The 27,950-nt window shown below is 35.8% G+C and overlaps 1 protein-coding gene across 3 annotated transcripts in view; it reads left to right on the top strand.

Annotated features, from left to right (window-relative positions):
- The window catches only part of DPYD (dihydropyrimidine dehydrogenase), a 982,193-nt gene that overhangs the window by 481,051 nt on the left and 473,192 nt on the right, over window positions 1–27,950 (top strand). For all 3 annotated transcript variants that reach the window (XM_058303142.1, XM_058303141.2, XM_058303140.2), the window contains exon 13: window positions 5,501–5,716. In XM_058303142.1, coding sequence (XP_058159125.1) covers window positions 5,501–5,716 — 216 coding nt within the window. The remainder of the gene's footprint in view (window positions 1–5,500; window positions 5,717–27,950) is intronic.

Below are 27,950 nucleotides of genomic sequence, written 5' to 3' on the forward strand. Positions count from 1 at the left end.
GATTTCAGTCTTTCACCGTTGAATGTCATGTTAACTGTGTGTTTTTCATATACGCTTTTTTATTGTTTTGAGGCTATTTCCTTCTATTCTTGATTTTCTAAGTGTTTTTATTAGAAAGGTGGCCTGGATTTTCTAAAATGCCGTTTCTGCATAACTGAGATGATTGTGTGGTCTGTTTCTTCCGTTCTTTTAATGTGGTATATTACATTAACTGATTTTTTAATATTGAACCACTCTTGCATAAACTGGGATAAATCCTACTTGGTCATGGTGTATAATTATTTTAATATGCCATTGGATGTGGTTTTCCAGTATTTTCTTGAGGATTTTGCATTTCTATTTGTAAGGGGTGTTAGTCTGTAATTTTCTTTCTTTGTGGTATCTTTAACTGGTTTGGGTGTTAGGGTGATGCTGGTCCCATGGAATCACTTAAGTAGTGTTTCTTTCTCTTCAGTCTTTTGGAAGAGTTTGAGTGGAATTGATATTAATTGTTCTTGTGTTGTTTGATAAAATCAAAAGTCCATCTGGTCTTTGGAATTTTCTTTGTCCAGAGGTTTTTGACAACTGATTCAATTTCTTTACTATTTGTTGATCTATTGATAACTTCTATTTCTTCTTGAGTCAGGGTAGGAAGTTTGTGTGTTTTTTTAGAATTTCCCCATTTCATATAGGTTATCTAATTTGTTGTTTTACAGTTGTTCATTATATCCTCTTATAATCCTTTTTTTTTTCCTATAAGGTTGGTATTGTCCTCCTTACATTTATGATTTTAGCTACTTTTATCCTTTCTCATTTTTTCTTTGTCAATCTAGCTAAAGGTTTATCAATTTTATTGATCTTTCAAAGAACCAACTTTTGCTAATTTTTCTAAGATTCAGTGGGGAAACAGCACCTTGGAGTGTCTTATGCAGCTATCTGGGTCAACTGGCTCTCATTATCCTGATGTCCAAAATTCAAAAGTGTTTCTGTTTTACAAAGGAAAGAGAAGGCAGAAAATTGCAAAAATCTGAAATTTAAGTTCTTTGTATTTTCTTAACTATGCTAACAGGGTCTTCAATTTCACGGAGCATTTATGTACATGAATTACCAAGAAAGGACAACTAGAATGTTGAAAACATTTTGTACTAAAAATAGTTATAAAGGTAAAAATGTTTAGCTTGAGTAAAAAATAATGAGATTTTAAAAGTTTATGTTGGGGAGCAGGTGTAGCTTAATGGTTTGAGTGCCTGCTTCCCAAACACGAGGCCCTGGGTTCAATCCCTGGTACCTCTTTTTAAAAAAAAGTATATGGTGGCTCTTTGAAAAGTATTTGAGGGTTTACAGTTGTTAAAGTTATTTTATTTACATGTCACTAGAGAGAACAGAATTGCCTTCAATAATAGGGATTTTTTTTTCTTTTTCCACTGGAGATATTAATTTTATTAAGACATGGTCACTGCCCTCAAGGAGCTTATGTTCTAGTTGAAGAGATGTTTCAGTAAATCAATATTTACTGCCAGTATGATGAATGCTGAGGTAGAGGTAGATTTTAAATGGTACAGGGCAGAAAGAAAAGGATATGGAGCTATACCAAAAAGAATATGGAGAGTATTAAGGAAAGTACCCAAAACTCTTATATTTGATTGTTGAGTTTGGAAGGATAATTAGGAGTTTTCTGGATGATGTAAGTCTTGGACTTGTGTTTCAGGCAGGAGGAAATTCATGAGGACTTGAAACAATGTGAGGAACTATCCATAGTTTTAATTTTGTGTTTGGTTGTTTGGCTATTTGCTTTACTTACTTTTCTCTGTAATTAAGCTACCGGTGACCTGGGGCCTTGCCTGTTTTTCTCACCTTTATAGTCCCAAGTTTTTAGTAAAAACCTGCTGAATAAATGAACGAATGAAAGTAGTTCTAAAAGAATGTTAATTCTAAATATTTTAATATCACATTATGCAAGCAATACATTAGTTTCTTAGAAGATAAAGGTAAGTTTAAGCATGTTAGTGCTTAAACATATAACCAAGTATTTTCAGTAGAATTATATATTTGCCCTAGAAGTGGTTTAGAGAGAAATTGGGGGCTATAGTGACCTGGGAGAGCTTAAGAATGAATAGCTTTTCAGTAGGTGCAGAAGACAGATATGGTCCTGTTAAAGTACAGAGGCATGGGGCACAAAGTATTTGAGAGAAAAATGATTAAAATCTTTTATTTCTGAAGAGCGAGATATGGTAATGAAAAAAAAAGCAGAAAAATATATAATTTATTATGGCTTTTCCACTAACAAATAACACAAAGGTGTTCACTGGACCTTTGGCCTCCTTACTTTCCTCCTAACAAAGTAAAGCTTTTAAGGGAGCTTATCTCTTTCATTGTTCTAATTCTAAATATTTTTACCTCTATCCTCTATGAATAATAATAAATAGAGCTGAAAATATTGATTTGGGAAAATCTGTGGAGGACACTAAAAAGTAAGCTATAAACCTTGGTCCTCACTTAATGGTTTTTAGAGTATCATTGTCTCTTCTAAAAAATTAACTTAATTTTAATTTATGTTTATATTGAGAATATAAAAAATACAAGCAAAAATCTGAAAATTTAAAGACATCTCAAACCTCAATTCTGAGAGACAACTCTGTTGAACATATTGGTGTTTACTGTTTATGGTAGATGGATAAACAGAAATATAGCAAAATATATTAATATGTAAATGCATTATTTACTGAAAATGTTGGGCTTACATTTAATGTTAACCAATTTTTTTCACTTAGTGTATAATAAACACTTTTTTGTGCCATTTCATTCTTTTCTTCTACATCATTTCTAATGCCAGCATAGCATTCTTTGTGCAGTTCTATATTAAGGAATTATGAAACTAATACCAATGTTCAACATCCAGGTAGTTTGTTATTTACTAACACTTTTGGATAACTAGAAAAACAGTGTTGTCTGAAATTAAAAATCTGGACCACATTTTCTTTAGAAGAGAATATGATGAGATATATTCTGTGAAGGGGGTTGAGTTTGACATAAGGACAAAGCTTCCATATCCAAAGATTTTAAAGTCTCTTGGACATTTAAGTTTGGAGGTTGCAATTAGGATTTGGGAAAAAATTAGCCTTGTGGTGAGAGCTGAAACTTGAAATGCCTGAATTCCCTGAGCAAGGGTGCAGAAAGAACAGGCTTTTAAGTCACAGAAAATAGGCATCCATTAGTGCATGTGTATATTGTGAGGCTGAACAGACTGGGTTGTTGTAGCACCACAGATTTGTAAAAAGTAACAAAAACAAAGCAAAAAAAAAAAGCATAGTATAAGCACAGCGTGAAAAAGACGTGCCTATTATGATTGAAGATTTGAGGTGATATCCATACATATGTACATGTACACATTCAGTTGCATTTTTCATCAGTAAAAGAAAAAGTATATTTAGTAAAAAGTTATAGTTGTTTAAAAGAATTTTATGTGCTTGTTTTTTGCTTTTTGTTGTTTGCTTTTGTTTGTTTAATGCTTACGGAAAATTTGCATAGTTTGTCCAGGTTGTTTCCTTTTTATGTATTAAGGCAACAATCTTCTTAAGAATTTCAGAGCAATGCTTAGTTTATTTTAAAATTATACAAATTAAGAAATGCAAGTTGAACTACAAATATGTATCAGCCTCCTCCCTGCTTGGACTGCTGCCTGGTGCCTTATATGGTTACAAATATGAACAAACAAATTAATCTGTAAAACTAAGGGAGATTCGATGTTTCAGTAAAAGCCATAAAATGAGAAAAATACAGTGTCATCTGCCTCACCCCACGCCGGAAATGGAGCCACATTATTTCTGCTACCAGCATCAGACAGAAGGCTGCCTAATGTTGGTTCCAGGATTCCTCAGATAAGGAAAGTGCATCCACGTTTTCCCCAATATTAATCTCAGAAAATTCTTCCTTGGTCTAACCTAAATCTTGCTTGATTCAGTTTAAAGCATGATTACATAGAGCTAAGAAAATACCATCAAAGGTGATTTCTCTTCCACACCCATACCTGTGCAGATGCACAGGAACCCCCACTCACCTGCATGCACCCTCAAATGATCCTCCACCATTTTTCTAAGGTATCCATTATAAGTTTGTCTTTGCTAACAATCCTTTTAATAGTGTTGCCATCCCGTGTGAGAACAGATATCCCAAATGTTCGCAACAATACTGGCCGATATTCAGATGTGTGCCTTGAAGCCCAGAAGGTGCCTGTCTGGCTGGAAACCTGGATGCCATCAGGCACCTCTTTGCAGATACCAGAGACACATTAGTCTTTCCATTGACAAGTTTGATGCCTTTTTACATATTAAGTGAACTTTGCTTTGCATTGTAAATGGTGGCAGGCCAGAAATAATTTCTATGCAAGTCATGGCAATCTTTATCTACACAAGACACACTCCTGTAAAATTGAAGTTCTGCTCAAATAACTCTTCTTTTGAGTGATGATTCACAAGAGAAAGGATTTTATACTTTTGAATTTACCTCACCCTGTCCATTCAGTAACCAATTTTGCTGGGGGAAAAAAAAAATCATCCTTTTTATATTTCCCAGTATTGTTTGTCTTTCAGAGATAGAGAGAAGGTAAAAGAACGAAAGAGTGAGAGAGAGAGACAAAGAGTGAGAGAAGCACTTTACAAACAAAAGGCCTGATAAGATATTTAATAAGCTTCCCAGTAGGAAAAGGAGCTCACATTTAGTGAGTACCTACTCTGCTTCAATGTGCCATACACTTTGCATAAGTGTTTTCATTTAATAATCCCATAACCTTACAAGATACCATCATTGCTCTGATCATTTGAGAAAGGTAAGTTCACAATTTTGAGTGCCAGTTGAAAATTTTGACTTTTAACAGATTATCTGTTAGGTCCTGTTTGATTCCTGAAGAAACAAATCCCCCTCATGCTCATGAGTACGGTACCTTATAAATTAGCAATCCTTCTGTGGCTTATGATCTCCCATGTTTTCCGATATCCCTGAGATGGGAGTTAGGCAACTAGCATGCCTGCTACTATACTAAAAACTATGGAGGAGAAAAGACACAGACATGTTAGGGGGCTTTTGTAAAATCAGATAAACAGTAGTAAAATTACTGAATATTCAACTTAGGTCTCCTGTCTTGTTTCTCACATCTCTGAGCATTGAAGACATTTCTACAAATAAAGAAAAAACATCCTAGATTAATGGATCAAGGAGATAAATTCTAAAATTATTTCCTTATGTGTTTATATCTCAGTATGTTTTAAACAGGATTTTTTTGCTTATTTATTTAATGGATTTACTGCCATTAATACTCTCCATACTGCATTTCAAATTTAGAAAAGGGTTATTTTATATAAATTTGGTTCACTGCTAATTGATTTTTTTCTACCTTTCATCTTTGTAAACAGACCGATTGAATCTACATGAGTTCAATGCTGTGTTGAAGGGATTTTTGTAAGTGATTATATGGACAAATCAGATGTGATGCAAGAACAATTATAGGCTGTTTGTTTTTTTGCAGTCACAATATGGAGCTTCAGTTTCTTTGAAGCCTGAACTACCTCTCTTTTATACTCCAATTGATATGGTGGACATTGGTGTGGAAATGGCTGGATTGAAGTTTACAAATCCTTTTGGCCTTGCTAGCGCAACTCCAGCTACCAGTGCATCAATGATTCGACGAGCTTTTGAAGCTGGGTGGAGTTTTGCTTTGACCAAAACTTTCTCTCTTGATAAGGTAAGCAATTATTTTTAAAGTCAAATTTAAATGTCTATCATGCATTTTAATGAGTACATCACTATTATACAAGAAAAGTTTTTCAGACCCAGAAAAAATAGTTATTAAATTATTGATAAGACCTATCATTCATCACCCATTAGACTTTTCTTTCATTCATTCCTTCTATCCCAAGGAAAGGGGTACTTATTTTCTCATTCCTCATTGTCTAGAGAATATATTACAGCAGTGAATATTCCATTTCATAATCACAAATTCATGAATTTTAATTTTGTTATTATTAGTTGTTTTATGATTTCTGGATGTTGTGTGCCTGAGGATACATGCCTGAACTCAAAGTTACAAAGACTAGATTCTTTATACAAAATTCTGAGACCCAACCTATGTCAAAAAGAATCAATATAATTCATAGGTGGTGGTAGTAAATAAGACTCTTCTTGAATTTTTTAATCCATACACTTCCTGAAAATACACATACCCTGAGAATCACTTGTAGTATGACTTTCTACTCACACTGAAAGTGGATATACTCAGTAGAAAATATTAACTACATATTAAAGGTGAGATTGATTCTTTACAATACACAAATCACATCCCAAATTTTTCAAAAGTGCAAATGCATGTTTTCAAAGTAGCATGATTTATCCAATAGAGATTTGCATCCATAAATGGTTTTGAATTAGAAAAGAAGAGCAGAACTTAACATTTCTTAGCCCCTTTATTGATAAACTTTTAAATGCTAAAATCTATCTATCATTTTAGTACTAACTGGTACTTAGTAATAATTAATGTATAAGAATCTGTGAATCTAGTGACTAAGAAAAGGGTATCATTATTTAAATCAGCCTTATCCTTAGGCAAAGAAAATAATAGAGAACAAACATGCACCATTAAACACATTCTCTCCTTCTCCTCTAACTAGGATCAATAGCTGGCATTATTACAGCTAAAACATTAAGGCTGTCTTTATTCTGACAGCGTTACCAGATGCTGTGTGTAAATGTGGTCAAGGAAGTCTCGAAAATCCTCAAAAGTTAGAAAAACAGTATATGAAAAAGTATTTTAAAGATTTTAATTAGTCAACAAAACGGAAGTTCTTTTTCCAATAAATTGACTGAAAATTTAGAAATGCTTCCATTAAAACTGTAAAAACAAAGGAACGTGGGAGATTCAGCTTTCAAATACCATGAATCAATTTTTATGACCTGTGCAGAATTATTGATGACGTACTTGTCTTTTTTTTTTTTTCAGAATTACTGTGAAACTGTTATTAAATGGTTAATCTGTGGGTGAAAATTGAGCCCCAGATAACATTTAGCAACCATGTATTTGCTATTCTATTTAAAACATTTTATATATAAATAGTATTAGGTGGTTAATAGGGCACAAGAGAAGAATTGTAGCAAAAATAATGTTTGCTTTAAGTTTTCTGGGTTTTTTTTTTTTTCCTTTGCTTGTAAAAATTGAATTCTGATTAACCAGAGACCTCTGTCTTTGCTCTGTTGGCGACATGCATTGATTTGTGATGCTGTCTCTTTCAGTAACCTAGGAGCACAGTTGCCTTTATTAGGATCAGCAGCAGAAATAAATGTAGATGCTAACATCCTTCTAAACCTCCAATTTGAATGTAATCTATCAATTCAGATGTCCATGATGCTGGTTCAAAAGGAAAGTTATAAACAAATGCAAATTAAATTTGGCTTATGAAATATAATGATGGGGGATTTTAAGAAGCTCTATTTTACCTTCCTTTATGGTGAGCATGACAAAATGTGGAAAAACTGTCTTAAACATAGTTGTGTAGATTGTAATAGCAAAAATAATGATATAACCATGGGCTTATATAATGCTATTTTCAAAAAGGATTCTGCTTCATACATGATTTTACAAAGTAGTCAGTTTGCTTCAAAGAGAGCTACTTCTTTTTGTTTTCTTATATTGTCCCTATTTAGTGATTAAACCTGTTGTAAGTATATAATTATGTGTTATGAGCTTCTGTACTTTCATACTTATGAAATGTTGTGCTGTACAACTCAGTAGTATGACCACATGATTTTTCTGCAGACCCTTACTAAATGTGTCTATTAAAATATATATATCATATATTTGTGTAACATTATAGCATACCAACTTAAATCAGCCTTATTATAAAATTTATTAGGGCAATTTAGGAAGCTATTTAAAATGTATTAAAATTCAGAATCTTGACATTTGAAATTTGGATGTTCTTAATATGACAAAGGTTATTCTATGGAGTTTTGTTATCATATGAAATATTAATATTTCACAGTAGAGTTTTGATGAAGTACAATTTGCCAAGCCTGCATATGATAAAGAAATTAAATGCTTACCAAGGGAGTTCAGTAAAAATTAGAGCCCTGCTTGAACATCTGCTGGAAATTTTATTATCCCATCCTACTGACAGTGTGGCTCCCTCGTTGTTTTTCTAGATTGACAGCTGAATATTGCACTGATTTCTGTGGCAAATATGTTTAGGTGAACTTTGTTTCCTTTTTTGTTTTATTTTTGGGGGAGTTTGGAACATGCTTGTGATTTTCATCCTATATTGTTTTATACTCGACATTTATAGATGCCAGATTGAGGTCTAATATGCTGTAGCAACGATAGACCATTGACTTACAGTGAAATGCCAGTTGATATCTCAGTAAACAGAAAATTATTATTCTTTATTGTACAGTCTGTCTAAAAGCTGTATGTGCTTTCTTTAGGGAGGTAAATTATCAGATTTTTAATGTCAAATAGAAAAATATCTGTGTTTGCTTTTTGTGTTGAATAACATCAAAGATGACCTTTATTAACTCTATTCTTCCTCCCTAACTCAGTCTTTCCAAAAATGTCCCCAAATACTTAGATTTTTTTTCTTGAGATTTAGGTTATATTTAATTGAAATGATAAGCTAGCATTTAAAATATAATTATGAAAATATTTTTTCCTCTTTAAATGTATTTTGGGTTCAAGCTTCATTTTTAAAAAGTGAGGGATAAATCAACCTGATAAGAATAAAGTAAAACTAAATTATCATAACAGAAAGGATAAATGGTCTGTTTAATGGGAAATATTAAAAGTGCTTTTACTTCACATAAAATAAACTTTTGACCTGTATCCTCATTATATTGATGGGAAAGAGCTAAAAACATTTTGTTTTTGTTGGTTATCTCCATAAATTTTGTCTTTCCAAAGAAGTTCAGATTACATACTGCAAGTATATAATGCCTAACATTGTCTCATATATATATATATATATATCTTCATCACTATACAGATAAATAAAATGATAAGGAAGTGTTAATTACTAACCTAGATCAAATCCAAATGTAAGCAGCAGTCCATTTCATTTATGAGCAATATAGAAGTATTAAAGTATACTTATTATTGAATTTTAATGAGAATGTATCTTGAATGCATATACTTTGTTTCAATAAGTATTAGTTGTTAGGTAAATAAGTACACATATAATAGGTCTCTCATAAAATACTGAAAACTCAGAAATTTTTAAGATTCTTCATCATTTCTTTGTAGCTGTTTCCATAAAATATAGCCTTATCTTAGCATGATGCTTAGTGTATAGAAAGACTTTGATAAAAGTTTCATAAATAGTTGTTGGAAAATGAATTAATAAATGAAGAGGTTTTTTTGGAACAGCATATTGAGTTTATTTTTTTCATCTATGTGAACAGAGGACTAACACATGAAAAATTAACTGTTTTGAGCACTGATCTTAATCAGAGAAAAGGCCAATTTAAAATTTTCATATCCTATAGTGCTTTCTATTTTGCATCTACATATCTAAAAATGAAAATGCCAGTGGAATTTCTGGATGTATGGATTAGGGTTTTAAGACTTAGGCTGTTGCATAAGTCTTTAAAATGCAAAAAAAAAATAGTTGAGAAAAAAGAATAAGTATCATATAATATTAGGAAGGTACATAAAAATCATTTGGCCAAACTGTCTAAGCTCATATGTCAGTAGCCCTGACCAAAGAAGTAACCTATTCTTGAGTCCTTTTATTAGAAAGAAATATGTCAGATCTTTAAGGCAGCATGTTATATCTATGTAAGGATCCAATTTTAGAAGTATCTTCCTTCATTGACCATAAATTTGCCTTCTCATAAGTTCCATTCATGTTTTCTAGTTCTCCCTGAGACGACATAGAATAAATTAGTCTAACTTATTAACATGAATTGTTTATATTAAAATTTTTTTTCAGCTAAATACATACCCCAGAAAAAAGCTGACATACAGGAACGGCAGAGTAATGTAGGGAAAAGAACTTTGGTCTGGAAGATGCCAGTCTCCAAACAGAGCTTCTTCCAAATCCTTACCTTGGACATATTTAATTTTATAAGTTATTGTCATCATTGTTTTTACTAACTATTTATTGTGAACTAGAATGTATAGGCATTGCTAAATGTTTTTTATATGTTATCTCACTTAATACTCACAAAATCTCTATAAGGTAGATAGTAGTTTTTAATTGTTTTCCCAGATGAAGCAATAGGCTGGTGTATTAGTCTGCCAAAAGGGTGCTGATGCAAAGTACCAGAAATCTGTTGGCTTTTATAAAGGGTATTTATTTGGGGTAAAAGCTTACAATTACAAGTCCATGGAAAGTCCAACCCAAGGTACCGTAAGAGCTACTTTCTCACCAAAGTCAGCTTTCACGTCTTTTAGCAAAATGGTGGGCAATCTCTGCCTGGTCTCTCAGGGCTTCCTTTATCACTTTCTGGAATAGGGCTTGTTTTTTTCCCTGGCCTTCTTAGCGCTCAGCTGCTCTGTTCTCTTCAGCTGCAAACTATCAGGTAAATGTCTCACCTTTCTCCAGGGCCCCAGGATCAAACATGACAGAGCTCTCTCTTCCCATGTGCCTTCTTGAGTGAGCGTCCATTTATATAGGCCCACCAAGGGGCAGGACACAACCTGAGTTGCACCTTACTAACATAGCCTGATCAAAACCCTAAACTGATTTTATCAAGTAAACTTAATCAGAGACCCCTTGCTGGATTTAATACAATCAAAGAGCATCATACCCAGAGGAATAGTATAGTTCACAAATATAATCTTTCTCTTTTTGGAATTCATAAATAATTTCAGACTGCCACAACTGGTAAAGTTAAGTAAATTGTCCAGGGCTTCCGTTATTTATTTGCTCACAGTTATATACAGTGGCAATTTGGGCTGAGCTTAGCTGGGTGGTTCTTCTGCCTCACATGGTCTCTGCTGAACTTGCTCATGCATTTGCAGTCAGTTGGAGTGTTCCCTGGGACCTGGCAAGATGGCCTCACTCATGTGTTTGGGGCTTCAGTTGGGATTTCTGTAATCTCTGAGATGTCTGGACCTGTCTTTCTCTTTACCTCATGGTCCTTCATCCTCAAGGAAGCTTACTTGGGCTTATTCACAGGTGGCAGTGTTCCAAGAGGGCAAGAGGGGAGATTGCAAGACCTTTTGAGGTAAAGGCTCAAAAATTATCCCCTGCCATTTCCACTATATTCTCATGGTCAAAGCAAGTTACAAGATCAGATCAGAATCACGATGCAAGGATGTGCCACCTGCTTATTCATGGGATGAACAACAAGATCATATTGCAAATACGCAGGCATAGAGTAGGAAAAAATTATTACTGCCATCTGTGAACTAGCCTATCAAATAATCCACCTTTCGATCATGGTAATTCATGTCCAACACATATGCAAAAGACATCCACCGTTTCCCAAGACACTCAAAATATTATCCAATCCTGGCATTAGGCTCAACATCAGTGATATTTTGTTCTGCATCAGGTACACACACATAAAAGTTTCCTTCTCTTTATCCAGGGTTCTGTGAAATTGAAAGACAAGTCAACTACTGCCAATGACCACAGCATAAAATGATATGGTCAAGATAACCACAATAGATGCTTTCATTCACAAATAGGAGACATAGAAGCTACAAAGCAGCCATTAGAATGTAGCAATTTTGCAACTAATTGGGGCACATGTCGTCAGACCATGTACTCAAGGGACAAAGAATGCCCCTTGGTTTGGGTCAGTTCTGCTTCCTGGGAATGGTTCTCTAGTTCATTGTTTCGATCAGCTATTGATTCTGCCCCTGGGCTCTTGATTCTATCCTCTGAGATTTATTTTATTTCTTTTTAAGAAATGGCCCATATTAGTTGCTGCGTAGATTTTGCAATTTATGTCTGCTCATGAATGTTAAGGACCCCTATTTCTATTTTCATTTTGTATTGTAAATTTTAATCCTAGCTTTCAGTAATATCATCATAAAGCTCTCTTAAAAACTGTATGAATCTATTAAGGGCTGATTCCATGCCCTGAAGCTACATCCATAATTTTTTTTGAGACAGTCTTCTCTCCACTTTGGGTATATCCTATTGTTGTGGCACAATGCCCTTAAGATACTCAGAATCCCTACTGTCTACCTGAGAGAACCTACTAGGATATTCCTTAAATCTTCCTATGTTCTTAAAGCATCTTATAGAAACACCCTTGATTTGTTTATCCTGAGGTCATTCTTTACTTCGAGAATCCTTTGCCATCTGGGAGACACTGAGCATAAAGTCCAGTTTTATTTCCCAACCCAGCAAGTCCTGGATCCTCTTGATTTGATCTAAATTTTGCTTAATAAATAAAATAGATCCTTAGTTAGCTCTTCTTTCTCTTACAGTACCTTAATTACACAGGGGTAGAAACACTCAACTGACACTTTCAACATTCTGTCTAGAGAGTGCCTTAATTAGATTCACAAATGCATTAGGTATATTTTCTATCTTCTGAATTATCACTAGCAATATTCTTGCCAATTGTTCTGTCACTACATAATGCAGACTACCCTTTTCCCTGCCTCCAATAATACTTTTCTTACCACTTTTCAAGTCTTCACTGAAAGTTTATTCCCCACTCTGTTGTTTTCTAATGGGCTACTAGGTTTTTCAGGCCTCCACCTGCCTCTCCACCCCAAAGTCAGTGCCACGTGGTTTGGGATTTTGTTATGCCAGCAAACATAACTGATTTCTGTATTATTTATCTGTTGCTGCATATCAGGCCATCCCAGAATTTAGTGATTTCAAGCAACAGCAAGTTATTTGCTCTTGACTCTCTGGTTTGGAATTCTGATAAGGTCCCAGCTGGCTTGTCCTTGCTCCATGTGGTGTTGGCTGGTCTCGTTCCTGTATTTGCAGTCAGCTGAAAGACTGCGTGGTGGCTGGCTGGTCCTTGATGGCTTCATTCACACGCCTTGATTCTCAGCTGGCATGACTGGGCCTCTATCCATATGGCCTCGTGTTCAAGGAGGCGACACTGGGCTTGTTCATAAGGTGACAGTGTTCTAAAAAGGCAAGAGGGGAAATTGCAAAGCCTCTTGAGGCTGAGAATGTGCTCAGTATAATTTCCATTACATTCTGCATGTTAGAACAAGTCCAAGTCCATCCCAGAATCACGAAGCATGGTAATAGCTCCTCCCATCATGAGGCTTAAATCCACTACACCAGGATTTGAGCCAAGGTCTATCTGATAATAAATCTTTCTACTATACCATGCTGTTGCCTAATTTATCCTCATTACTTTATGCCTCAAATGAGGAGTTTGACATCAGTGTTCTGCAGAGTCATGAAGTTCAGATGAGCAGGTTCACTGAAAATCCTCCTTCAAGCAAGTATTCTTTTTAAAATTTTTATTGGTGTTTATGTAACATTTCATTAGACAGAAGGCAGGGGAGAAGGAGAGAAAAGGGAGAGAGAATGCTCATTAGTGGTCTTCTTTAAGAAAAATATTTAAAAATCTGGACTGAGCTCAGTGGTGTTTAAGTCCATTTCTTGATTTTAAACCCTGTACGTCTGTGAATCCACTGTTATCAGATACCATTCTCTACCTATTTCATTTTTCTCCAGCCACACTGGCCCGCTTCCTCATCCTTATTGCTTGGTGTTTGCTCTGTTTGGAATAATTTGCCCTCTGACCATGACTGGGTCTTGCTTCTTATTCAGTTCTCAAAAAATATTACCTCCTCAGAAAAGTCTCTGCTGATTATTGAAAATTCAGTCTCTCTGTGCCACATTGTCCTGGTTGTTTTTATTCTCACTTCACTTATCAATGTATGAAATTACCATGCTCTTGCTCATTTATATGCTAACTCATCTATTTTCTTTTTTATCCACTTGAAAGTACGCTCTATTAGAAGAGGAATGTTCTTTTCCTTACTCATTACTATATGCCCAGTGCCAAGAACAATGTCTGGCAGGTAGGAAGGTCTCAATTCATACTTGTTAGATGAGTGAATAAATAGGATTCTAATTTGAACCACAATTCCACCGGACAGCTCTTCAGCACTTAGAGACAGCTCTCATGTCCTAACCATAAGACATCCATTCTGGTTCACAGAAGGACATTCTTACATTTGTAATATTTACCACAATTCTCATCCACATCTGGGTTTGCTGTGTTATTCAGTTCCTAGATTATTCTCTAGCTTTCCTTCAATTGATATTTACATCCCTAGACTACCCTTTTCAGCCTCAGTCCCTTTTATAAACCAGCTGCTTCTCACTGTAATGTTTTCCTATCAACTCTATCCACTACCACACTTTTATAGTCAAGTTAATTAAAACTTCTACCTACATTAAGCACCAGCACTCCTTTTATCTTCTTATAATCTATACTCTATAACTCCATGTACTTATTCTTCATATTTAGTTCATATTAGTGAGGCCATGCAATACTCTTGTGTTTGGCTTATTCACTTAGCACAGTGTATTCAAGATTCATCCATGTTAGCATATGTGTCCCAATTTCATTTCCTCTGACTGAAGCATAGTATTCTATCATATGTATATACCACAATTTGTTTACCCATTCATTGGTTGATGGATACTTGGGTTGTTTCCATCTTTTGGCAATTGTGAATAACGCCGCGATGAACATCGGTGTGCAAATGTCTGTTCATATCACAGTTTTCAATTCTTCTGGATATGTTCCTGGTAGAGGAATTGCTGGATCATATGGCAGTTCTATATTTAGCTTCCTGAGGAACTGCCAAACTGTCTTCCACAGAGGCTGCACCATTTTACAATCTCACCATCAGTGAAGGAGTGTTCCTATTTTTCTACATCCTCTCCAGCACTTACTGTTTTCTGTTCTTTTAATAATGGACATTCTATGTGGTGTGAGATGATATCTCATTGTAATTTTCATTTGCACTTCCCTAATTAGTTAATGATATTGAACATTTTTTTCATGTGCTTTTTGACCATTTGTATTTCCTCTCTGGAGAAATGCCTATTTAAGTCTTTTGCACATTTATTAATTGGATTGCTTGCCCACTTATTGTTGAGTTGTAGGATCTCTTTATATAGAATGGAAATCAAACCTTTATCATATATTTGTTTTCCAAATATTTTCTCCCACTGAGTGGGCTGCATTTTCACTTTCTTGATGAAGACCTTTGACTCACAGAAGTGTATAACTTTGAGGGGTTCCCATTTATTCATGTTTTCTTTCATTGCTCATGATTTTGGCATAAGGTTTAAGAATGCACAACTTAGACCAGGTCTTGAAGATGATTTCCTACATTTTTTTTCTAGGAGCTTTATGGTTCTGGCTTTTATATTTAGGTCTTTGTTCCATTTTTAGTTAATTTTTTAATAAGGTATTAGATTGAGGTTTCCTTTCTTTCTTTTGGCAATGGATATCCAGTACTCCCAAAACTGTTTGTTGAATAGACTGTTTTGCCCCAGCTGGATGGGTTTTACAGGCTTGTCAAAAATCACTTGATCATAAATGTGAGGGTATTTTTCTGAGCCATCAGTTTGGTGCATTGGTCTATGTGTCTATTTTTATGCCAGGATCATGCTGTTTTTACTACTGTAGCTAGGTAATGTGAGTTAAAGTCAGGAAGTGTGGGTCCTCCAACTTTGTTTTAAATTTTTAAGATGTTTCTGACTATTTGAGAATCCTTACCCTTCCAAGTAAATTTGATAATTGTGTTTTCCATTTATTTTTAAAATGCTGGTGGAAGTTTTATTGGTATTGCATTGAAGTTGTATATCAATTTGGATAGAATTAACATCTTAATGATATTTAGTCTTCCAATACATGAGCAAGGAATGTTCTTCCAATTATTTAGGTCTTTTTAAAATTTCTTTTTAACAGTACATTGTCACTTTCTGCATACAATTGCTTTACATCCTTGGTTAAGTTTATTCCTAAATATTTGATTCTGTTAGTCACTATTATCAAGGGATTTTTCTCCCTGACTTCCTCCTCAGATTTCGCATTATTAGTATATAGAAACACTACTGATTTTTTGCATATTGATCTTGTACCTGACACTCTACTGAAATCATTTATTAGCTCTAGCAGCTTTGTTGTAGATTTTTGGGGGACTTTCTAGGTATAGGATCCTGTCATCTGGGAATAGCAAAAGTTTTACTTTTGATGATGTGATTTTTCTTCTTTTATTTATTAATGTGTTTTGTGCTGATTGATTTCCTTGTGTTGAACCACCCTTGCATGATTGGTATAAAACCTACTTGATCATGATGAATAACTTTTTTAATGTGTTGTTGGATTCAATTAGCAAGTATTTTGTTGAGGATTTTTGCATCCATATGCATTAGGGAAATGGGTCTGCAATTTGTGTGTGTGTGTGTGATATCTTTATCTGGTTTTGGTATGGATGTGATAATTGGCTTCTTCTAGAACAAGATTGACAGTGTTCCTTCCTATTCAATTCTTTGGAAGAGCTTGCATAAGATTGGTATTAAATCTTCTTTGAATGCTTTGTAGAACTTATCTGTGAAGCCATCTTGTCCTGGGTTTTTCATTTTGGGGCGTTGTTTGATGCCTGTTTCAAAGTCTTTACTTGTGATTGGTTTGTTGAGGTCTTCTGTTTCTTCTAGGATCCTTGTAGGTAGGTTATTTTTTTTTTTAATAATATACTTAAAAAATTTTTTAAAGATACTTAGATTACATAAATGTTACATAAAAAATATGGGGGATCCCCATATGCCCCACTCTCTACCCCTCACACATTTTCCTACTTTAACATGCTTCATTAGTGCGGTACATTTATTAAAATTGATGAACACAGTTTGGAGCATTGCCACTAAGCATGGATTATAGTTTACATTATAGTTTACACTCTCTTCCACATAATTTTGTAAATTATGACAAGATATATTGTATCTGTCATTGCAGTGTCATTCAAGACAATTCCCAAGTCCTGAAAATGCCCCCATATTACACCTCTTTTTCCCTCTCTCTCCCCTCAGAACTTCTGATGGCCTCTGTCTCCACATCAATGATATAATTTCTTCCATTACAGAATCACAATAAGTCCATAGTAGAATAACAGTAAATCTACTCTAGTCCATTGTTCAGTCCCCAATCCTGAGGATTCTGGGATGGTGACACCCACTCTGCCTCTAAATGAGAGGGGCTTAGATCCCTTGAGGCAGATGAATGGGAATATCTTGCTTGCAGTTGCAGAATTTCTCTGTTCCTTGGGATGGTCCTTGTCCTTAACCATCTCCTTGTTAGCTGTCCTGGGTGAGTCCAACGAACTGTAGAGTAGGTGTGCAATGCTGTTGAGATTCAAGGCCCAACTGGCACATAAAAGCCCAAAGATTTGAGTCTCTTGGACATATACCTGTCCACTATAGTACTACCTATAGGTTCAAACAGAAGGGGTAGAAGAGCCATGTATAGGAAAACCATAACCGAATCCAATCCTGTCATGCTGAGGAGCATAAATTCCAAAGTAGGGCCCAAAGATTTGGCAGGGCACCAAATCTTGAGTGGTCTGGCCTGCCTGTAGTGTGTGAGTATCTCCAGAACCCCCAAGAGCCCAATGTAGGTAGTTTACACATTCCTAGAAATGTTTACATTTCATCTACATTGTCTAATCTTGGTGTACAGTTGTTTATTGTGTCCTCTTATGGTCTATTTTATTTCTGTGGGGTCAGTAGTAATGTCCCCATTTTAATTTTTAATTTTGTTTTTTTGTATCATCTCTCTTTTCTTTGTCAGTCTAGCTAAGGGTTTGTCAATTTTGTTAGTCTTCTCAAAGAACCAGCATTTGGTTTTGTTAATTCTATTTTTTAAATTCTAAATTTCATTTATTTCTGCTCTGATCTTTTTATTTTCATTTCTTCTACTTGCTTTGGGAATAGTTTGCTCTTCTTTTCTAGTTCCTTCAGCTGTTTAGTTAGTTCATTGTTTGTAGGTCTTTCTTCTTTTTTAATGTAAGCGTTGAGGGGTATAAATTTCCCTCTCAGCACTATTTTCACTGCATCCCATAGGTTCTGAAACATTGTGTTCATGTTTTCATTCATCTCAAGATATTTGTTCTCTATCACAATTTCTTCTTTGACCCACTGATTATTTAAGAGTGTGTTGTTTAATCTCTATGTATTTGTGAATTTTCCCTTTTTCTGCCTATTGTTGATTCCCTACTTTATTCCATTGCAATCAGAGAAAGTGCTTTGTATAATTTCAATCTTGTTGAATTTATTGAGATCTGCATTACGACCCAACACGTGATCTATCCTGGAGAAAGATCCATGAGCACATGATTAAAAATGTATATTCTGTTGTTGTGAGATACAGTGTTCTGTATATGTCTATTAGGTTTATTCTGTTTTTCATATTATTCAATCTCTCTTTTTCTTTACTGATTCTCTGCCCAGATGTTTTATCCAATACTGAGACTGATGTGTTGAAGTATCCAACTATTATTGTAAAGATATCTATTTCTCCTTTCAGTTTTGCCAGTGTTTTCTTCATGTAATTTGGGACATGCTGGTTAGGTGCATATATATGTAAGATTGTTATTTCTTCCTGGTGAATTGCCCCTTTTATTAATATATAATGTCTTTCCTTGTCTCTAATAACAGTTTTGTTTTTAAGGACTATTTTATCTGTTATAAGTATAGCAACTGCAGGTTTTTGGGTTTTTTTTTTTTTTTTTTTTTTGGTTATTACCTGCATGAAATATCTTCTTCCAGGCTTTCACTTTCAGTCTGTTGGTATCCTTGGTTCTAAGGTGAGTCATTTATAGACAATATACAGATGGTGCATATTTTCTTACCCATTCTGCCAGTCTGTGTCTTTTGATTGGGGAGTTTAATATATTAACATTCAATGTTACTCCTGTAATGGAAGTTCTTATCTTAGTCATTTTGCCCTTTGGATTTTATCTGTCATATCTTATTTTCACCGCCTTTTTTTTTCACTTTTAGTTAATTTTACTGAAATAATCTTCATTACTAGATTTTCTTCCAAGTCTCTCTCTCCTGTCTTTTCTTTTCAGGCCATAGCATTACCTTAAGTATTTCTGGCAAAGCTGGTCTCTTGGTTACAAACTCTTTCAGATTCCAGTTATCTGTGAATAATCTAAACTTGCCCTCATTTTTAAAAGACAATCTTCTGGATATAAGATTCTTAACTGGCAGTTTTTCTCTTGCAGTATCTTAAATATATCATACCACTGCTTTATTGCCACCATGGTTTCTGATGAGAAATAGACATTTAATCTTATTGGGTATTTCTTGTTTGTTAAGTGTTGCTTCTCTCTTATGGCCCTCAGAATTCGCTCTTTGTCTTTGGCTGTTTAACATTCTTAGTAGTGTGTGTCTTTGAGTTGGTCTATTTTAATTCATTCAGATGGAAGTATATTGTACTTCTTGTGCACGTATATCTTTGTCCTTCAATAGGGTTGGGAAATGTTCTACCATTATTTCTTCAAATATTCCTTCTGCCTCCTTCCCTTCTCTTCTTCTGGGATACCATGACACATATGTTTGCACATCTCTTTCTGTCATTGAATTCAATTTTATCCATTCTTTTCTTCATCTATTCTTTTGTATGTTTGCTTTCAGAATCTATGCCTTCAAGCTCACTGATCTCTTCTTCTGCCTCCTCAAATCTGCTGTTATATACCTCCAGTGTATTTTTTATTTCATTTATTGTACCTTTCATTCACATAAGATTTGCTATTTTTCTTTGTATGCTTTCAAATTCTTCTTTGTGCTCATCAAATGTCTTCTTAATAGCCTTAATCTCTTTAGCCATCTCATTGAATATATTAAGGAGACTTGTTTGAATATCTATGATTAGTTGTGTTAATTCCTTTATGTAATCAGGGGGCTTATCTTGCTCCTTTGACTGGGCCATAACTTCCTGTTTCTTGGTATGGATTGTAAGTTTTTGATAATGTCTTGGCATCTTGCTTAGTAGATGTATTTATACTGGGCCCAGTTTCTCTTTTTACTTCATGGGTTTCTTGCTCTTTCTTCCTTGCTTATTGTGTTGTAAGAGCCAAGGACATAGTTGGTACTGTAAGCTGTGGAAGCTGAAGCTGCCCATGTTGCCCCAGGAACCAGTGAAGTTTTCCCACCCTTTTCTTCTGCCAGGGGTAGGAACGGAGTTGTAGCCATGTATGATAATCCAAGTCGTGCAGGCCAAGACCATCTGTAATTGCCCAGAGAGACTGATGAAGCTATACTCCCCTTCCTCCCCTGCTTATGACAGGAATGGAGCTGCAAGTGTGGGCAGTAATCTATGCCTTGTAGGTCCAAAAGGGCCACAGTTGCCCAGGTAGACTGACATAGCACCAAGCCCCCTCCTCCCTGCCAGGTGTGGGGATCAACCCTTCAAATTGCCCAACAATCTAATCTGTGTGGGCTGAATGCACCTGCAGTTGCCCTGAGAGGCTGAGGGCATACTGTCACATCTTCCCTTTAATGGATGGGGATGGATCTACAGGAACCCAAAAGTTCAGCCCCTGTAGGTTGAAAGTGCCCGCCATTGCCCAGAATGGCTAAAGAATCATCAGCTCCCTTCTATCCTGTTTGGGGAGGTGGAGGTGGATCCACTGGTATCCAACAGTCCATTCCCTGCAGACTGAAAGTGCCTCCTGTTGCCCAGAAAGGCTGAGGAAACACAGAACCCCTCCTTTCCTACTTAGGGTTGGGGATGAAGCTACAGGTGTCCAACTACTCCATCTGTGTGGTCTAAAAGCACCTGCAGTTATCCAGAGAGGCTGAGAAAACACCACCCCTCTTGTGCTATAATGGGAGGGGTGGAGCCACAGGTGTTGAGTTCATGTAGGCCAAAGTGCCTGCAATTGCTCAGAGAAGCACCAGCCCCCTCCTAACCTATGTGGGGAGTGGGGATGCAGATGGAATAGAAGGCATTCAGGAAACCAGTTTGTGAAGTCAGAAAACACTTGTAGTTACCCAAAGAAGCTGAGGTAACACAGCTTCCCTCCTATTCTATTGGGGATTGGATCGGGGCTATAGGTGTCTGAGTATCCAATCTGTGCAGTCTGAGTTATATGCAGTTGCCCAGAAAGGCTGAATAAACACCATCCACCTTCTGTCCTATTGGGTTTACAGGGTGGAGATGGAATCATAGGCACTCAACAAACCAGTTTGCATGCACTGAAAGCACCTGCAGTTGCCCACAAAGGCCAAGGAAACGCAGCTCCTCTCCTATCCTATTAGTGTGTGGGGATATAGCCCCAGGTGTCTGACTATTCAGTCTGTGTGGGTCAACAGCTTCTGTAGTTACCTGGAGAGCTGGTGCAGGTCCTGCCAGCTTCCTCCCTGCTGGAGGTGGTGCTGGCATCTAGGCTAGGGTTGCACTTTGATCTGGGTAGAAAGAAGCTGGTTCTTATAGTCACTGTGACTTTCAGTGGGTTGCAGTTTGATCTGGGTGGAAAGAAGCCAGTTCTTAGAGTCACTGTGATTTTCAATCAGTCCCTTTTCCCCTCATGCCAGGGGTGGAGTCAAAATGGCAGCTACAAGCCTCTTTCTGACTTGGACAAGTTCAAATTTTAGCTGTTCTTAGCATTATGCTTTAGCCAGCTGAATTTACTATTCAATAGCTGAAGTTGGGCTTAGCCATTTCCTCCCCCATATTTGGGAAATGGAGTGCCACAGAATAGCTACCAAGGTGGCTTGCACTGCCAGTGGAGGATGAGCACTAGCCTCCATGGCCCAGAGTGCTCTACCTTTGAGTCTTTTTTTTTTTTTTTTATGATTTTTTTTGTCTTTATTTATTTTTTTTTAATGTTACATTAAAAAAATATGAGGTCCCCATAAACCCCCCCACCGCCCTCACCCCACCCCACTCCTCCCATAACAACAACCTCCTCCAACATCATGGGACACTCACTGCACTCGGTGAACACATCTCTGAGCACTGCTGCACCACATGGTCAAAGGTCCACATTTAAGTTTACACTCTGCCCCAGTTCACCCAGTGGGCCATGGGAGGACACACAATGTCCAGTAACTGTCCCCGCAGTACCACCCAGGACAACTCTAAGTCCTGAAAATGCTCCCACATCACATCTTTTCTTCCCACTCCCCACCCCCAGCAGCCATCATGGCCACTTTCTCCACCTCAATGCCATATTTACTTCCATCACTAATCACAACAATTCCGGAATAGAGCATCAGCAAGTCCACTCCAATCCATACTCCATTCCTCCATTCTGTGGACCCTGGGATGGCTATGTCCACTTCACCTCTGTATCAAGAGGGCAATCTCTGACTTCCATTCTTTCAAGGATGTTTCAGGATGCTCTTCAGGTCTCTTAGGGCCCCCAACAAGTGCTCTAGGTAGCTCTGTTTAGATTGCTAAATGTCCTGTAGGACAAGATGACTCTTGAAACGCCTTACTCAGCTGCCATCTTTCCCCGCCTTTCCACATTATCTTAACTAAGAAGAAGATGCCTGCATTTGTACAAGTTACTCGCATATATCAACCAGACAAGTGTTCAGGAATAACATCGTTAGGGCTATAAATGCTAAAAAAAGATTTAGAAATTTAGTGAAAATTTTGCAAATATATTACATAGTAAAATTTTAGAGCCTAGTTAATTCTTCTTAGATTATAATATAGACCATCACAATTTACTTTTGTGATTTGCTTGTAAGGCTTTATTATAAATAAAGATCTGGATTTTTTAAAAAGATAAAATAAAAATGATTTATTGGTATTAAGAGTTTCTATGTTACCTAATTATGAAAATCTCTGAAATAATAAATAAACAACAGTCTGGTTCATTGTTTTCATTGCTACTGTTCTAGTTTTAAAATTTTATGTATAATTATATATATTATATATATATATATAAACTATTCTGTAATATTGTTCTGACATACACCTATGCATTAAATAAGGAGCTATAATTATTTAAATAAATTCAATGTAAACATCTTACCTAGGGAACTTTAATATGCTATAATCAGAAACGATTTCTGGGTAATAGCTTGTTTCCTGGTTGAATTTTTAAATTGTTATTTTGATTACTTCCATTGAAATTCATAAAAATGACTCATCCTCAAATTATAAAGAATGGATTTCTTTAAAGTATACAGTACACATGTAGTTGTCCTATTAAAGATTTCATCCAAGTGTCAACTTTAATACTAGTCTATGAATAGTCTGGTTTCTTCAACAATAAAAGGATGTATCTATTTTCATGGCCATTTGTATACACGCGTGCAATACTGAAGATAAATCTTGCAAGTTAGAGTCTTATAAATACACCATTCTCTCTCCCCCAAATTAAAAAATCACTGCATGTATACCAGACTTTGTTGAATATAAAATATAGGTTATGGTATTTTAAATTACACAAATTAAAGCATATATTTCTAATATTAAGTAGAAATCCTTTAGTTGTAGGCTAAAGTGATATTTTTAACCAGGTTAAACATTATTTAAAGTGCCCCAATGGTGTTTTTGTTTGTTTGGCTGGGTTTTTTTTACATTTTATATCACAGTTTGGGCTACTTGACTCTGAAGTACACTAATCAATTTTCCGATATAATTACATCTTCACCTCTTTTCCATTTCAGACTGTGATTTTGCACTTGTTAATTAGTTAATCATTTTTGGTAGAATGGACAAGGTGAGACTCAAATAGACTTTTGATAATATAAATTGACGTGTACAATTTTGATCTGGGTTAGCTGATAGAAGAACCTAACTTGTAATGGAAAATACCTCTTATTCAGTACCTTTTTTTTTCTTCCTTATGGCAACTGGTGTCAAGGTTAATGGAAAATTCTGATAATTATGAATAATGGAAATTTCCTTAGAGAATAATCTTGTGTTTGAGAAACAATTGTACTTTTATCCTATCTCACATACTTCTTTTGGAGATATAAAATAAAACTTGTTAAAAATACCCATTTTCTGGGTCTGTTTAGATTATTGTCAAATTTTTTATTAAGGTCTTACCTACATTGACTATTTTGTTGCAAGATTTTCAGTTTTAGTTAAATTACAGTTCTCTTTATGTTCCTTTTTATTATAAGATTTGCACTGCTTCATAGTCAGTCATCACTACTTTTTAAATAAGGTGTCATTAGATGCTCGAGAAAGATATTGTTCTTTCAGGGAAATGTTCAAACTAGCCTTGCACACAACAATTACCTTTTCTTACCCTTCTTCCCATCTGCTTTTCTCACTTCAGCTCAGTCCACTGCTCTTTCATCCTGCTCTGCTTATTCATTTGCATGTTTTTCCACAATATCCCATATGTCTGGAATAGTTTATCACTTCTCTTCTGCCGAATTCCCCCTCTAGCATTGTTGTGGAATTTAAGAGAAGTTCAATTATTTGAGTATAGAGAGGCCAGGACTCAGGAATGATTTTGAGAAGGAAAAATGGTTTATTGACGGCCGGCCGGACTCGGGAGCTTTCAGTTTGAATCCCGAGCCCCGAACAAGATTTTCAAACCTCTTTTATACAGAGAGGAAAGGCCAAATGTCCCTTTGTTTCAGTTCTCAATAGGCTTCAATTAGCATATATCTCTTCCACATCTTAGGTAAGACTCCAGACATTCTAGATAAGCCTTGGTTTTTGCATTTCCCCTAAATACTTAAAGTTTACAGCCCTTGCATTGTTAAACATTTCCTGGGACTGGAGCCTGTTCGCCATTTTCCCTAAGGGCAGGACTGCAGCCTCTTATCTTTCCACACTCACAAGTCAAACAGCTTAGTTATTTCTGAAGAGACAAAGAGCCTTCCACCCATAGCCCACATCAGCATAATTAAAATTCACCTAAAATCGCCATCAAGTGTCACTTTTAGTAAATAGACTAGATTGGTGTATCCTAAGAGCTCTTGCTAATGTTTTCTATTTCCTTTCTTTTTTTATTTCATTCACTTAACAAACATTATTAGGCCCTGATCATGTAGTATGCAAATGTGTGTGTGTATATAAATTTAAACTCTAATTCAGAAAGTAATTATACAAAAAACACAAGATGAGTGGATGTTGACATAAAGTCAAAAGGAATTCTTAGAGTAAAACGTATTTTCCTTAATTGTTTTTTAAAGTTAAAGAAAAATTACTTCACATTTGAGTTGTGTCTATTTTCTAGGCAAAAAGGAAAGCACGTGGTCATTTATGTTTGTGAACGAGAGTGCCAAGAATATTTAAGATTTGCATAATGTTACATAATATGGTATAAGGAGCTGTAGAGACCAAAGGAGAGGCCCCTTAGACTAGGAATTTAAGCATGATTATATAGATAACAGTGAGCCTGAAGAGACTATTAAATGGAGAAATTATGTACTTCAATTTGGAAGTTACTGTTAATCATAATATAACTTCCATTGACCATTTCAACAATAACTTCCATTTCTCCCCTCATGCAAACTCTTTTTTATATGTAAACCTGTCTATTCACGGGACTTATCTTTGCATCATTTATAACTTAATTGGACCATTCCTTATTCTTAGGAAAATATCTCTCCTAATTCAATTATCAATAGCCAAATCATCTTTCAAGACCAGTGATGATCCATTTCCTCTCTGGCTACCTCAACTAATGGTTATCCTCTCTCCATTCTCTGAACTTTTATAGACATTATGATCTGTACTACTCAGGTTAAATGGAATCTTTATGGGTTTGCTTCTATTTTTTCTTGCCTGGATGTAAGTCCCTGCAAGGGAAGTCCTGTGACTTCAGGCAATGCCAGATAGAATAGCTTGCAAATAAAGGAGCCAGAAAGTGCCTGTTGATTGACTAGTTCCTTAGGTAAATTAGGAAGACAATTGCAATTGGGAATGTAAAACATTTTTCAGCATATTGCAAATATTAAATTGGTAAATATCACTACCTGTTGAAACCAATTTCACTTGCTTGCATAAATACAATTCTTCAGAGCTATAATAATTCTTCTTTAGGAGCTGTTTTTTTAGGCTAACTCTTATTCTTGAGTGCTTTAATGGGTGCTTCAAAAATATTTCTCATCTCTAGGGAACTCTGCCCTCTAGTTCTTTTGAATTTTTGGTCATAGCTTACTCCTTATTCCTTTGAGTTCCTTAGCTTTTCTCCACTGAGATCTGTTTGTCTTTCTGGGGGTTCCTGTTGAACAGAGCCTGAGGTGATGTCACACTGCCTTATTTTATATGGGTCCTTTAACTATGTTGGAGATTTTTACATATCTCATATGCCTTGCCCTGAAAAATCCTAGGAGTACAGGCTGGTCATCTTCCAGCAGCAGAAAACTGTCTCTCACCCTATAGATGTATCAAGCATGCGTGGGACTTTGTCCCCTATGTATTACCCCTGAATAAAAGAAAAAAAAATTAATCGGAAGGGAAATGGGTATCAACTCCCCTTAGGGGTCTCTTAGCACACCCACTCCTGTGGCTTGGATTGTGATGGGACTCATAGCAAACCATCAGCACACTCCAAAGACATGATTTTATAGTGTCCAACACCCTTAACTCTCTATGTATCGTTATTGGAGGTGAAAGGTTTAAGAGATCCCTACACAGATTTTTATCATCACCTTCGGCATTTCTGCAAGGGGAAAATTTACTTTTGTAACTGATTTCTATTTCCTTTAAGGTCTCAGTCAAAAATGAACATTTAGAAATCTGTTACATTAATCAACTCTGTTGAATTTTAGCTATTGACAAAATTAATTTCATGAAAACACATTATAACAAAATCCTTAACTTTAATCATCTCTCTTTCATACTGAGATTTTTTCCCGTAGATTTTGTGGCTGTCATGTAATTTTTACATGACAGCAAGATTGGTTTAGTTCAGGTCCTCCAAGAAACAAGATAGAATTAAACATGCAAGGATTCTTTTAGGGGAAATACCTATGAAAGAATATGTAGACAGAGCCGAGGAAGGCTGAAAGAGCCGTAAGACAGCAATGTAAATCTGACTCTGAGTGAAGGACAGAAGGAAGGAAGGTTAGGTGGAAGCATCCCAGAGTGCCTGTAGTCTAAGATTCAGCAAAGGCATCAGGGAGTCCCTGTGTCTCTCAGGAATGAGTTGCCTTAGTATCTCTGCCTTGCTCCATCACTGACTGGGAGCAGTCCATGAGAAGCATGGCCAAAGTACAAATGCAGGCATGGATCTCAGAGCCCGGTCAGTTACGCTCCGTGTAGTTGGAGGTTCTGTGAGGTTGCCAAAAGAATGTGTGGATTTTCTAAAATACTCAGCATGAGGTACGTAGCCACTTAGTATTTCGGTTTTAAATGAGTGAATAAACAAATATTCATACTGCATTTTGAAGCCGCCTTTTGATCAATTAGAGAGAAATGGTCAGGCACCAGAGGTAAAAGAAATTTGTACAAAGACTCTTTTTTTTAAAAGTATTATACTATGAAAAAAGAAAGAGAAAAAAACAAGCTTGTATACAAAAGGCTGGGGGGGCAGGAGAGGGGGGGCGTAAAATAAACCGAAATTTTTAGTTGTGAATTATACTAGTTTTTATTCAAGTGTTATAATTTCCCCTATTGTTTGAAGAGTCATCTTTTTCCTAAGTAATGTAGACGTCAATAAATTAAATTCTTTAAACCTCAGATGTTCACATATAAAATAAGACCTCTCTTTTACCTCTCTTTATCTCTCTTACAGTATTTTTGTGATGCTCAGAATTTTTTAAAAAGATGGAAGAATGATTTGAAACATGCAAACACCTTATCAGTAAAAATTACAATTACTGTTACCTTGATCCATGTGCCAAACTAAAACATTAGTAGTTATATAATCACATATTAAGCCATAGAAAAGCAATAAAATTTGGTCTTTCTCATATAAGAACTCTTCTCCACTAATACCACCCACATCCAGGTCACCATCATTTCTCACTGACCTCTGGGCCAGCTCCTTTTAAAACGTCCCTGCTTCTACTTCTACTCTTGCCCTGAATTCCAGGTTCCATCCAGCA

Source organism: Dasypus novemcinctus, chromosome 9 (genome assembly GCF_030445035.2).
Source record: "Dasypus novemcinctus isolate mDasNov1 chromosome 9, mDasNov1.1.hap2, whole genome shotgun sequence".
In the NCBI taxonomy this organism is placed as follows: domain Eukaryota; kingdom Metazoa; phylum Chordata; class Mammalia; order Cingulata; family Dasypodidae; genus Dasypus; species Dasypus novemcinctus.